A 13,592-nucleotide genomic window follows, 5' to 3' on the forward strand; every position below is an offset into this window, starting at 1 on the left:
ATTCAGCACCGGTGCGGGCTCAGAGGAGTCGCCTCCAGAGTCTGAGCAGCAGATCTTTGTTCTGGTGTTCAGGTAGCTTTTAAATGATACAGACTTCCAGGTCTTGTCTTGTTTTTCCCCCGCACCAGCAGCCCCACCCTCCTCCTTCCCAGAACAGACAAGAGTTCCTGCCTAAGAAGCTGAGCAGCAAGATTACAAAAGCGAAGCTGACAAGCAATGCTGGGAGCTAGGTTTGCAGGGCTGCTAGCAAAGACATAAGGCTCATAGTTGCCTCAAGATTACAAGAAGGGTGGTATGCGGCGAGCAAAGCTCTGTCGGGCACAGCTGCCTCCTCAGCCGGGGGGATTGTTTCTCTAGTTAAAACTCTTACTTCACATAAGCTGTGAGAAATTTTCGTAACAGTCATGGCCTGACCCAGAATATTTTCCATATAATGTTCTATCTGTACCAGCACCTCCAGCTTGAGTAAATCTTCCCCAGGATAGTTTTTAAGGTCTGGTTGAAAACCTGCATCTCCTTTAGTGCTTACAAATCCTGAGGCTGGCAGGGCGGGAGGGCCTGAAATGAGAAGGCTGCAAATCCTGAAGACGGCAGGGAATCCTTGGGGGCTGACAGGAAGCCCTCCGGGTAACCAGAGGTCCCATGAAGATGAGGGAACAGGAGTTAGTCTGAGGGGACTGGAGCTCAGGAGTGCCTGGTGGTCCCTGTCCAAGCTGCCCTGGTTCGGGTCACCTTCTTACCTGGCTCCTGGCAACCTCCTCACTGGCTCAGCCTGGCCGAAGCTCCAGCCAGCTCCTCAGGCTGCAGCCAGAGGGAAGGTTCTGTCTGATTCTGCTGCTTCTCTCAGTGGAACCCTCTAACTGCTTCTTGTTCTTCTCAGGATAAAGTCCAAACTCTGTCATATGGTTCAAAGGTCCTGCACAGGCTGTCCCTCCCCACTGGACTGGCCTCTTTCGCCACCTCCCTCAGCTCGCACCTCACTTGCACCCTCTATGCTGAATTTCTTGTGGCTCCCTGAAGGCCACCTTCTCCAGAGCCTGCAGGCCTCAGTACTACAGCCCCTTCAGACTGATTCGTGTTCCCTCATCCATATGGGACCTTACTGCATCTCACTGAAGTCTTCGCAAGCTCTGAGATGCCCTCTCTGAGCTTCCTATGATTATGGTAGGGCCCTTTCCACAGGCTCCCCACCCCCACCCCAGAGTTCACTGAATCACAGCAATTATCACAAGGCAGTTTAATTATCTATTTGTCTTCCCAACTAGGTCACGGCAGCCCTGTGATCGCAAGCTGCATCTTATTTCTCTTTGTATTCTCTGCATTTATTGAGAGCAAGGACTCAATAAATGTCCGCTGTGTGAATGAATGAATGAATGAATGAAAGTACATGGTTGGGCCAGGGGCAGCACTGTGACCGTACTTTGCAAACATAGGCTCTGTTAAGTGATTGTGTCCCAGAGAACCTGAAAACAGAGTGATATTTAGACAACCTGAAAAAACTGAGTGTGTATGGCAACCTTAGGCACAAAGTCTTGCTGAGTTGAAACGAACCCTCTCAAGCAGCTCCTTCTTTAAAACAATCAGAAGGGAATCAAAGACTATGGTATTAAATTGGGAAAAAACAAACAAACATGTAGTGAAAGGATTCATCAATCTAGGAGAGAATTTCCTTTTTAAATGGGAAAAGATACATTTTCTTCTGTTTCCCTTTTGATCACAGATTGAGAGATTGCTTAAATAACAAAAATAAACCCTGTGTTAATCCTAATCTTGAATGGCCTCCTGCAGAGGGAGCACCTCTTGTTTGCTGGTGGGTGTGGGAATGACTTTTTTTTTTTTTTTTTGCCTTTTCTAGGGCCACTCCCAAGGCATATGGAGGTTCCCAGGCTAGGGGTCTAATCAGAGATGTAGCCGCCGGCCTACACCAGAGCCACAGCCTACACCACAGCTCATGGCATCGCCGGACCCCTTAACCCACAGAGCAAGGCCAGGAACCAAACCCGCAACCTCAAGGTTCCTAGTCGGATTCCTTAACCACTGTGCCACAACGGAAACTCCAGGGAATGATTTTTTTTTTAAGTGCTTTTTATTTTTTCCATTACAGTTGGTTTACAGTGTTCTGTAGGAATGATTGTTGAGAGCAGCCAAATCACTCAGTGTTAAGAATGGGGAGCTCCCATTGTGGCTCAGTGGTTAATGAACCCAACTGGTATTCATGAGGACTTGGGCTGGATTCCTGGCCTTGCTCAGTGGGTCAAGGATCCAGCGTTGCCGTGAGCTGTGGTGTAGGTCGCAGACGCCACTCCGATCCTGCGGTGCTGTGGCTGTGGTGTAAGCCGGCAGCTGTAGCTCGATTCGACCCCTAGCCTGGGAACGTCCATATGCTGTGGGTGTGGCCCTAAAAAGACAAAAGACCAAAAAAAAAAAAAAAAAAAAAAAGAATGGTCTGGGTTTGTCAGAGGCTGGGGAGCATTAGCAGGAGGTTTACAGAGTGGAGGGAGGTGGAGCAAATGGGGGCGCCTGGAGCCTGTCCTGTTTCACTGAGGCTGAACCCTGACATGGGTGATGATGGGTAAAAGAATCCCCACAAAATCCTGGGAACAGGGTACTCGGAACCCCGAAATGCCCAGTGGGGGTGTATAAACTTCTGCGCTGTGTGTCCGGTGATGAAAGACTCACATCCCTTCAAAATCCTCAGGGACACTTACATTATTCAATAACACTTTTCAGACAAATGGGTTTGTTCTGGGGACTCAGTGGGGGTGGGGAGTGCTGTGTGTCCCCGGCACAGGGTCAGGACAGTCATTCCACAGGGGCCTCCGTATTACATACAGGAACTTACACACCCAGAAACTGTTTGGAAGATGCATGTTGTTTAAAATGCCCATATATGGGAATTCCTGTCATGGCTCAGCGGTTAAAACCTGACTAGCATCCATGAGGATGTGGGTTTGATCCCTGGCCTTGCTCAGTGGGTTAAGGATCTGGCATTGCTGTGAGCTGTGGTGTAGGTTGCAGATGTGGCTTGGATCTGGTGGTGCTGTGGCTGTGGTGTAGGCTGGAAGCTAGAGCTCTGATTAGAACCCTAGCCTGGGAACCTCCATATGCCACAGGTGTGGCCCTAAAAAGACAAAAAAAAAAAAAAAAAAAGAAAAAAGACAAAAAAAGAAAATGCAGCAGTATGACTAGGTGTTTGGGTGTGAAATTCTTCTTTTCTTTTTTTTTTTTGTCTTTTTGCCTTTTCTAGGGCTGCTCCTATGGTACATGGAGATTCCCAGGCTAGGGGTTGAATTGGACCTGTAGTCCGGCCTACACCAGAACCACAGCAACGCGGGATCCGAGCCATGTCTGTGACCTACACCACAGCTCATGGCAATGCTGGATCCTTAACCCACTGAGCAAGGCCAGGGATCGAACCCACAACCTCATGGTTCCTAGTTGGATTCGTTAACCACTGAGCCACAACGGGAACTCCGTGAAATTCTTTTCTTAATAAGAAACTATTTGGATCTTGCTGAAATGGCCCACTAGGATTTCAGAACTGGTCACTTGGTCTTGCTATGGGAATATCAATATTGAGTCATCTCAGCCTTTCAGCTGTTCATCCAGAAACCTTCATCAGGTACCTACTATGTTGCAGGCTCTGTGTTAGACTCTAGAGACAGAGTGACGAACCAGCTGGAACCAGTCGCTGGAGACAGCAGGGACTGACATGCTGGACCTAAGCCATATCCCCAGAATCAGATACTCTTCCCGGGCCCCATTGCGTGTATGCACCACTGCAGCAGAGGGTTTAGCCCTGGAACAGATGGAGACCATTCTGAGCTGTTCTGAATATGTTTATATTTAAATATGTTTTCGATAATAAAATAAATGCTTCATCTGATGGATGAGCAGAACAAAGCCTATCTAAAGTGTTGTCCTGGGCACTGTGGCTTTCAGGCAGGGGCTCTCTGGGTCTGCTTCTTCTTCATTTCTTTTTTCCTAGCTGCTCGGGGCTGCACTTTCTTTGGTAAGACCTTGACTCTCTGCCCTGAGTTGGGAACTCTTTTCTTAGGGGCTGCTGGAGGGGTGCTTCTCTTGAGTTGGAAGTTAACCTGCAGGGGAAAAAAAAAAAAGAAGCAGCAGCTAGGAGAGCAGAAGAGCTAGTTTTCCATTTCCTAGAATTGAAAGTGGGGGAAGACCAGTTTGGACCAGTTTTACCATGGTTTCAGGTTCTGAGGACAAAGGACTGGGGAGACTATGACAGCAACTGCCCAGGACAGCACTGGCAGTGCCACGTAGGCTTGGCTAATAGTCCCCCCAATGTGGCGCATAATCATGGTGGATACATAGGGTGTATCTAGAGGAACTTAATAAACCTTTATCGCATATGCAATAGAAAAAAATTATATCTACACCTCGAACCATGATTTTACTGATATTATTGCTCAGGGCATGACCTAAAATTGACGGTGTCATAATAATCCCCTTTGGGTTGACTGTGTGAATCAGGTGCTGTGCTCAGGCAGGCCAAAGAATGCCTCAGACCTTCAGAACTACACTTATAACTGTTTGGAAATGCAGAGAGTAGTGATGACACACACCGTTAGTATGGATTCTTAAAATCCGAATGTCCCTGTGCACTAATGCACTGTTTCTAGCGACATCCCGGAACACCCCTGCTGGCTGTGGCCTACAGAGGTAAAGATGCTTCTGACAGACAAATGTGGGATCTGCTGGCGCTGCAAGAGCACAGAACCGTCCCAGGAAGGGAAAGGCAAGGGCGTGGCCGTGTTCTAACCACACTCTCTGGAGGCATCCTTTGCTTTCAGGCCCTTGGAACTGTTTGAGCTGCAGAAGCCAGCTGGGAGTTGGAAAACATGTGACAGCCAGACCTCTTCATGGGGTTCTTTCTTGCCCCTTCCACAAAAAAAACACTACAGGCAGCTTTCCCACTAGTTCCCCCAAAGTGGGGGAAATCAAAGCCAATAGCACTGTATCGGTACTGTGTCCTATACAGGAATAGAAAGATCTAGGAAAGCAACAACAACAACAACAAAAGTGAGATAAAAGAGAAAGCGAGAGACAACAAAGTGAGGAGAGGACAGAGGAAATGAAAGGGGTGGGACATGGGGAGGCTGTGGGAAGCCAAGGGGAAAACACTGGACTCTCGGCGAAACTTTAAAGGGTTTTAATCATAGCATGAAAATCCCCTGATAAACAATCTTTTTTTCTTTTCTCTCCCCTCAACCAGACTGATCTCTGCTTCAGCATGGGAAGTGTCTCAACTGGGATCAACAAGTGGATGCTCAGTTGTGACTGTATCTGAGAATTGTATCCAAAAGACAGATTTTTCCCCCCTTCTGAGTTATATTTGATATAATGATGGGTTATATTAATTTCTTTCTTTTCTTTTTTTCTTTTTTTGTCTTTTTGCCTTTTCTAGGGCCACTTCCTGCGGCATATGGAGGTTCCCAGGCTAGGGGTCTAATTGGAGCTGTAGCCGCCGGCCTACACCAAAGCCACAGCAACGCAGGATCCGAGCCGTGTCTGTGACCTACACCACAGCTCACGGTAATGCCGGATCCTTAACCCACTGAGCGAGGCCAGGGGTCGAACCTGCAACCTCATGGTTCCTAGTCGGATTCGTTAACCACTGCACTACAACGGGGAACTCTGGGTTATATTAATTCCTTTAAAGGCTCTATGATCAAGGAGGTGAGGTCTTTTGAAACAGAATTTGTCGCTCCAGAGGATTTGCCTGTTGTTTAAATTTGCAACTGAACAGACTCACATGTAATGCCAGACTTCTGCAAGCAGCTCCCTAACAGTCATTTGATTTTAGGGTAGATGAGGAGCAGGGGGATAACAGAAAAAGTGGGGGGAAAGAGGATGCCATGGCTGGGAAAGTGGGACCAGGTAACAGACTGCCAGGGAAGGGCTACCATTTGCTTCCTGCATCTATCAGCAGAAGTCATTTATAAGCTGCAAGAGATGGGAGTGGGGGGATTGGGAGAGGAAAAGGGGAACTGTCTAGAAATTTCAGAGGAATTTTCAGAGGATTTAAAGAACACGTTGTCCTAAATCTTGGTTAAAATAAGGGGTTACGAACACATGTTGTGAGCTTAGCCTGAGGCCCTGTAACACACTGGCTAAGAAGACAGCCCTGGAAACCCCACAGAACCTGGAGCTGTGGCTCTCACTTAGGGTGTGGTATTGGACAAATTACTTACCTTCTCTAAGCTTCAGTTTCCTCAGGCACAAATGGGAATGTATATTGTACCTTATAGGGTTGTTATGAAGGTTAAATGAGATAATTCTGAAAAGTTCTCATATAGCGTCTGACACAGAGTAGCTGGCTATTCAATAAATAGTACCTACAGCTGCATTTGAACAGGCAAGACACTTTTGACTGCATTAACTGGGAAAGGGGACAGAGGGTCTGCTAGGCTCTCAGGCTGTTTAGAGAAGGAACGGGAGGGAGAGAGGAGGCCCTAGGAAAGAGCTGACATATGAGAGCTCATATGAGCATAGATGCTCATGAGACAGGACTGCCTCATTATCTTTTCCTCGCTTGAGAAACCTGAGAATTAGTGTCCATGATTTCTAAGCCTCTTGGGCTCTGAGATCCCAAAGTAATACAACCAAAGCTACAAAGGTCCAGGCTGTAGATCAGAAAAGTTCTTTGCTTCTCATCTTATCTATAAAAGAAAGCCTTGCAGAGTGGAATACTGGAGAGCAGCTGGCTTTTTGCTGCGGTGAGTGAAAGTAAAGCTGCCTGGGAACAGGGGCGCCAGAAGGGGGCAGAGCGCCATCTGGTGGGAGTCCTTGCTGATGGCGCAGAAGAATGCAAGCCTGTATGGAATCCTGTATGCCTGGGCAAGGTCTCTGGAATACATAAACTAATATTTTTTGAGCACTTTCTAATGTGTGAGTCACTTTACTAAAGACTTCATATGCACTTTCTCATTTCAACTTCTTGTGAAGGAGGCACTATTATTACTAATTTACAGAGGAATAAACTGAGGATGAGAGCAATTATGTAACTTGTCCAAGTCTGTGGCCAAATGAACTGGATTGAGAATGTTTTCATCACTATGCTATGTTAAACAGAAGGAAAAGGAAAATCCAAAAGGAAATGGGGAAGGATATAATAGGATGTAACAGGAGGATGACCAAAGAAAAATTAGCACATGAAAAATGAATTATTTTTTTAGATGGTGAAAGAGGGAAGCTCGGCAAAGATCAGAACTATACAATCAAGTATTTGTAACTCCGCATAAGTGATCTTTACAGGGCTCTGTAAAGGCCAGCCTAACTCACCAGTTTGGGTTCCCCAGGACCCACGGTCACACTCACTGTCTCTGGGTCAAACCCAGGTGCTGTGGCAGTGACAGTGTAGGTACCTGGAAGCAGCAGCCGGAAGTAATCGCCTTGGGCACCTAAAAGTTACAAGGATATGATTCAGCCTGCTGATAAGAAATCTGTCCCCAGGGAAGCTTTGATATAAAAAATGATCTGAGGATTTCATCTGACCACAAGCTTGATTTTTCTTTCTTTTTTTTAAGTCTTTTTAGGGCCCTCACCCACTGCATATGGAGGTTCCCAACCTAGGGGTAGAAGCTGGTGGCCTACGCCACAGCCACAGCAACGCCAGATCTGAGCTGAGTCTGCGACCTATACCACAGCTCACAGCAAGGCTGGATCCCTAACCCACTGAGCAAGGTCAGGAATCAAACCTGCAACCTCACGGTTCCTAGTTGGTTTCCTTTCCGCTGCACCATGACGGGAACTCCAAGCTTGATTTTTCTTAATAGCGTGATAAAACTGGTTAAGATCTAAAACAATCATAGGCTAGGCTATTATAACAATGTAAGAGCATGGGCCTCAGCTCCTGGGTGGTAGACATTTCACTGTGCTCCCACTGAAAGTACTGTGTTTAATTTTAGACCCTGTATTTTAAAACAAACTCATGTCTAGTAAAGGATCACTAGGAAAAGGGTTGAAAGATTTACAAGTGTTTCACTTGGTAAAGAGACTACAGAAGACCTCTGTTCCAATGTTCAAAAAGTCACTATGAAAAAATAAGGTCTACCTAAAGAAATAAGAGTGAGGACAGATGCAAAAGCTATTGTGACAAAATATGAACTACCAAAAAAGAAATGGAATGCCTTACGAGATTGTGAGCACAGACTGAATGGGGGTGCTTGGGAAAGCTACACACTTGTGCAGTACACAACCTTCACCAACGGACATGGTGGCCAATGAGCTGTCAGTGGTGTTTTATGTGTGTCATGCTGAGTGGGAAGGCTGGATGAAATGGCCACTAAAGGTCTCATTTTGAGAATCCTATTTCTAATATTTTGTCCCTCATCATCAAAAGGGGAAAACAAAATTCAAAAGAAAGCCTGATTTTCATAGCAGGGATGTAGCTTTTTGGTTGACTTCACATTTTTTGGAATCAATTGTGACTGTGCCTCTCAAATTTCTTTTAAACACACAGCAATGAAGAATTGAAATAAAAAATGCAGTTAAGAATGAGACAGATAATAAATAATGAGGAAGTCTCTTCTCTGCCCCCATTAAATGTCTGTAATTTACTTTAAAATACTTTAGCAAAAGCAGCATGTTATCATGCATATGTGGGATACTTTAAGTGATACCCCAGGGGCTGTCATTTTCTTTAATTAGGGGCTCACACCCAGGAGTGGTTAGCAGAAACACTCCGTGTTACAAACAGAAAGGCCCAATTCCACATGCAGCTCTTACAAGGGCTTATGCTCTCTTTATCTCTAAGCAAAAGAGATGCTTTGCTAAGTAGCATATTGAATGTTAGCAATGAATTTTTCCATTAGTGAAATAAATCATCTGTCAATTTATCATAGTGGATATTGGAAGTAGGCTCTTACTGGTGACATTGGTGATGTTCAATATTTGGTGATTGGCTAGAATGTTTCAAAGACATCCCCTTCGGGGTTCCTGTTGTGGCCCAATGGAAATGAATCTGACGAGTATGTGGGCTTCATCCCTGGGCTTGCTCAGTGGGTTAAGGATCCAGTGTTGCTGCGAGCTGTGGGATAGGTTGCGGACATTGCTTGGATCTAGTGTTGTTGTGGCTGTGGCGTAGGCTGGCGGCTCTAGCTCCAATTCGACCCCCAGCCTGAGGACTTCCATATGCCGAGAGTGGAGCCCTGAAAAACAAACAAACAAAAGAAGACAAAAGAAAAAAAAAAGACATGTCCCTCTTTTGCATGAATGGGGTATAAGAATCCAGTAAGCTCTGAAACTCTTAGGAATGCCCAAGGTTGGTTCCCTAAACAGTCCTGGCTCCAGCCACTGGCCTAGAGGATTCTAATGTCTGGTGCTTGACAATGAGGCTACAGAATTCTGCCTCTAGAACTTTGTTGCCTTTGCCTTGAATGAACCTCGTGTAAGCGTAGCTGGGAACACCTTAGAGACTGTGGACTTTAAGCTATTGCCTTCAAGTTGAGATTTCATTCAGTTGAAACTGACTGGCTGAGCTGTAAGAGGCTTGCTTGGTAAAGCCCGTTTGATGAAAAGTGGCTGAGCCACGCTGGCATCGAGGTTGAGGGAGGCAGGCACATCTCACCTGCCCCTATCCACTGGCAGCTACTGCAACACATTAAAAATCAAACAAACGACCCTAAACTCTTAAGAAGTGTGCCTAATCAAATTGGACTGGGGCCGTTTGCAATATCATTGTGCCATGAGATATTCTGTACCATTCTAGAAGGTTCCAAGTTGGCCGCAAGAAGATCTGCTGCTACTGTCAGTCTGGCCTTGTAGCAAGCCTACGGGATGCATAGGACTAACTCTGCCCTGAATGGAAGTGTAACAAAATGCTTGGCTGAGTTTCACAGTCTTCTTTTCTACCCATTTCACGCAGTATGTGAGCTATTAATAACCTCCAATGCCGAGAACGACCCTAACAAAGCTGTGTAAGCAGTGACTCCTGAATGCTGAGAGGCACTACATTTACATCTTCTTGGCCCCTGCCTCTTCATTCACTGTACTCATTTCTTTCTTTCTTTCTTTCTTTCTTTCTTTCTTTCTTTCTTTCTTTCTTTCTTTCTTTCTTTCTTTCTTTTTCTTTCTTTCTTTCTTTTTGTCTTTTGATCTTTGTAGGGCCGCACCCATAGCATAGGGAAGTTCCCAGGCTAGGGGTCTAATTGGAGCTGTTGCCACTGGCCTATGCCGAAGCCACAGCAACGCAGGATCCGAGCCGCATCTGAGACCTACACCACAGCCCACAGCAATGCCGGATCCTTAACCACTGAGCGAGGCCAGGGATTGAACCTGCATCCTCATGGTTCCTAGTCGGATTCGTTAACCAATGAGCCAGGACGGGAACTCCTCACTGTCCCCATTTCTATTACCTTTTCTTCCTCCGATCCCCCGCCCTCAGTGGCCTTGACCGCCATGCGAGTCTCACTGGCTTACAAACTGGCCTCCCGCTTATGCTGCAGGAGATGAGGGAGTGAAAGCTTACTTCTTACCCCACTAGAATGGGGCCACCTACCTGAAGTGACATCGTGGTTTATTCCACTGACAGAAATGACTGCGTCCGCAAGATTATTATAATTCTCATCCAGCACCATTCCCTTGATGCCCTGGTGTACCTGGAGGAAAGTTCAGAGTGTGCATTATGCCCAAAAACCTTTGTGCAACCTTTGAGGGCCCTCACAGCCCCTTCCCATGTGTTTTTGCATTTGATCCTCACAAAGATTGTGCTACTTGCCCTTTGACTGATCTCTCTGCTCACAGCTGTGGTCCCCAGTCATCTCAATAGATTACAGTCAGAGTGGTAAGAGAGTGACCCTGTTAAAATCTAAGTCACATCATGTTGCGTGTCTACTTTCTGTCTCATTGAATTTGACTTCCCTTCTTACTTCGTATAAGTCAAATTATATAGTAATGTGTCTTTTGTGGCTTATTGCGCTTAGAATAATGTCCTCAGGGTTCATCCCCGTTGCAGCCTGGGTCAGAGTTTCCTTCCTTTCTGACGCTGGGTGTGCCCTGCATATCTAGACCACGTTATGGTTATCCCCTCATCCATCAATGGCCATGGGTTGCTTTCACCTTTTGGCTGCTGGGAACAATGCCGCTATAAACATGGGTGTACACATATCTCTTTGAGAACCTGCTTTTAGTTCTTCCGGATATATACCCAGAAGCGATACTACTGGATCATATGGCAACTCCATTTTTAATTTTGGGGGAACCACCACACTGTTTTTCATAGTGGCTACACTGTTCTACATTCCCACCAACAATCCACCAGGGTTCCAATTTCTCCGCATCCTTGTCAACCCTTGCTATTTTCTATCACTTTTTTTAACTTTTTTTATAGTGGCCATCATCCTAATGAGTAAGAGATGGCATTTCACAGTGGCTTTGATTTGCATTTCCCTAGTGTTTTTTCGTTTTTTGTTTTTTTCTTTTTAGGGCCACACTCACGGCATATGGGAGTTCCCAGGCTCATGGTCAAATCAGAGCTGTAGTTGCTGGCCTACGCCACAGCCACAGCAACTCAGGATTTGAGCCGCATCTGTGACCTACACCGGCAGCTCACAGCAATGCCAGATCCTTAATCCACTGAGTGAAGCCAGGGATTCAGTCTTTGTCCTCATGGAAACTAGTCAGGATCATTACCGCTGAGCCAGAATGACAAGTCCCTCCCTGGTGATTTTGAGCATCTTTTCATGTGCTTCTTGTTGGCCTTGAATTTGCTATTGTGACCTCATCAAGGAGCCCTTTTCCCCCTAGATATCTGTATGGTTTCCTCCCTCACCTCCTTTAAGTCTGTTTAAATGTCACTTTCTCTTGAAGGTCTTCTTCATAGCATTTTACTTTGAACATGCTACAAAATTTTATTGTGTTGTATATTGTCTGCCTCTCCTCCCTAGACTATAAGCTGCATATATGCAGAGATACTTGTTTGCTTACTCTTAATCCCCAGCATATAGTACAGTCTCTGACAGATGTCAGCAATATTGAATGAATTAATTTCCTTGGTAGAGAAGCTCAGAGCTATTGTGTTGAGTCAGAGCAAAAGACAGATCTGCGTCACACAACAAACCTTGCTCCCCATCAGAAAACACTTCTCTTTCTATAACCATGGAAATTAAAGAACGGGATTTACCTGTTCTAAGAACTGGATCAGGGCTTCCCGATTGCCCAGCCACTCGCGCTGTAATTCCTCTTGTGGTGGGAACTTGTCACAACTCAGTTCCAGCGTGATCTCAAAACAGTTGGTATGGAGATAATTAAAGTCTTGCATTCCTAGGGGGAAGGGGGTGGTGGCAAGTTTGTACAGCCAGATTCCTGCCCAACACCCCATCTCAACTCTATTTAATGACAATTTCTCCATACACCCCACCACCACACCCATCACCATCTGTTCCACCTCGGTTTTTTCTTTTTGCTTTGTAGGGCCTCACCCTCGGCATATGGAAATTCCCAGGCTAGGGGTAGAATCAGAGCTACAGCTACTGGCCTATGCTAGAGCCACAGCAACTCGGTATCCGAGCCATGTCTGCGACCCACACATCAGCTCAGGTAACGCTGGATCCTCAATCCACTGAGCGAGGCCAGGGATCAAACCTGCATCCTCATGGATACTAGTCAGATCTGTTTCTGCTGTGCCACAATGGGAAATCCTGTTTTACCTCTTGATCACCCTTTATTTTTCTCCTCCATAAAAGCTTTCCCTAATTTCTCAATTCACATGACGTGCTATCTTTCCAGTTTCCCCTCTTCAAAAATGCCCATTTTGTCATCTACATCCTCTGCTTCTTCCATTTCAAAGGACTTAAATTCACTTCTTGTCCCTCTTAGCATCTCAAAGGCTGTTTATTAGTCATGCTTTGATCTTAGACATGCATTGCTTTCCAGGGTATAGATTTTCTCTTTGGACTATGAGTTCTTCAGACCCGGGAGGTTAGAAAAGAGATGGAATCTTGTTTTCACATCCTCCTCCTACCTGACAACACAGCACCTACCTGAAAATACTTATCCTAGAAAAACAGACTCCTGCAAAAGCAGAAGGCAGTAATAGCTTTCCTCCATCAAATGCTTATCTCTTCTACTATATTATTCAATGGAAGCGATCATTTTTAATACATTTCTGATTATTAGAATGGTGTTTATATCACAAGTTTATTTGGGTTAAAATTATTTATTTAATCAAATTTCACCTGATCTCTAAGCTGATGGGTGCAAATAGCTGTGATAGAAAGAACAAAATAAATAAATAAATAAAATAAAATAAAATAAAATAAAATAAAATAAAAAAAGAAAAAGAAAGAACAGAGAAGAGTTCCCGTTGTGGCGCAGTGGTTAACGAATTCGACTAGGAACCATGAGGTTGCGGGTTCCATCCCTGCCCTCCCTCAGTGGGTTAAGGGTCTGGCATTGCCGAGAGCTTCGGTGTAGGTCGAAGATGCGGCTCAGATCCCGAGTTGCTGTTGCTCTGGCGTCGGCCAGTGGCTACAGCTCCGATTAGACCCCTAGCCTAGGAACGTCCATATGCCTCAGGAGCAGCCCTAGAAAAGCCAAAAAAAAAAGAAAGAAAGAAAGAACAGAGAAAG

The 13,592-nt window shown here is 45.6% G+C and overlaps 1 protein-coding gene across 1 annotated transcript in view; it reads right to left on the bottom strand.

Moving 5' to 3' along the window:
- Positions 1–3,821: 3,821 nt before the first annotated feature.
- CPN1 (carboxypeptidase N subunit 1) overlaps positions 3,822–13,592 on the bottom strand; it is a 30,433-nt gene continuing 20,662 nt past the window's right edge. The window contains exons 6-9 of the mRNA XM_003483537.4: positions 12,146–12,285; positions 10,523–10,622; positions 7,306–7,424; positions 3,822–4,097 (exon numbers count right to left, since the gene is read on the bottom strand). Coding sequence (XP_003483585.1) covers positions 3,939–4,097; positions 7,306–7,424; positions 10,523–10,622; positions 12,146–12,285 — 518 coding nt within the window. The 3' untranslated portion in view covers positions 3,822–3,938. The remainder of the gene's footprint in view (positions 4,098–7,305; positions 7,425–10,522; positions 10,623–12,145; positions 12,286–13,592) is intronic.

The sequence above is a fragment of the Sus scrofa genome, chromosome 14, assembly GCF_054392235.1.
Source record: "Sus scrofa isolate SSC_HxYL_T2T_F1_AM1 chromosome 14, Sscrofa_HxYL_maternal_Yorkshire_Landrace_v2.0, whole genome shotgun sequence".
In the NCBI taxonomy this organism is placed as follows: domain Eukaryota; kingdom Metazoa; phylum Chordata; class Mammalia; order Artiodactyla; family Suidae; genus Sus; species Sus scrofa.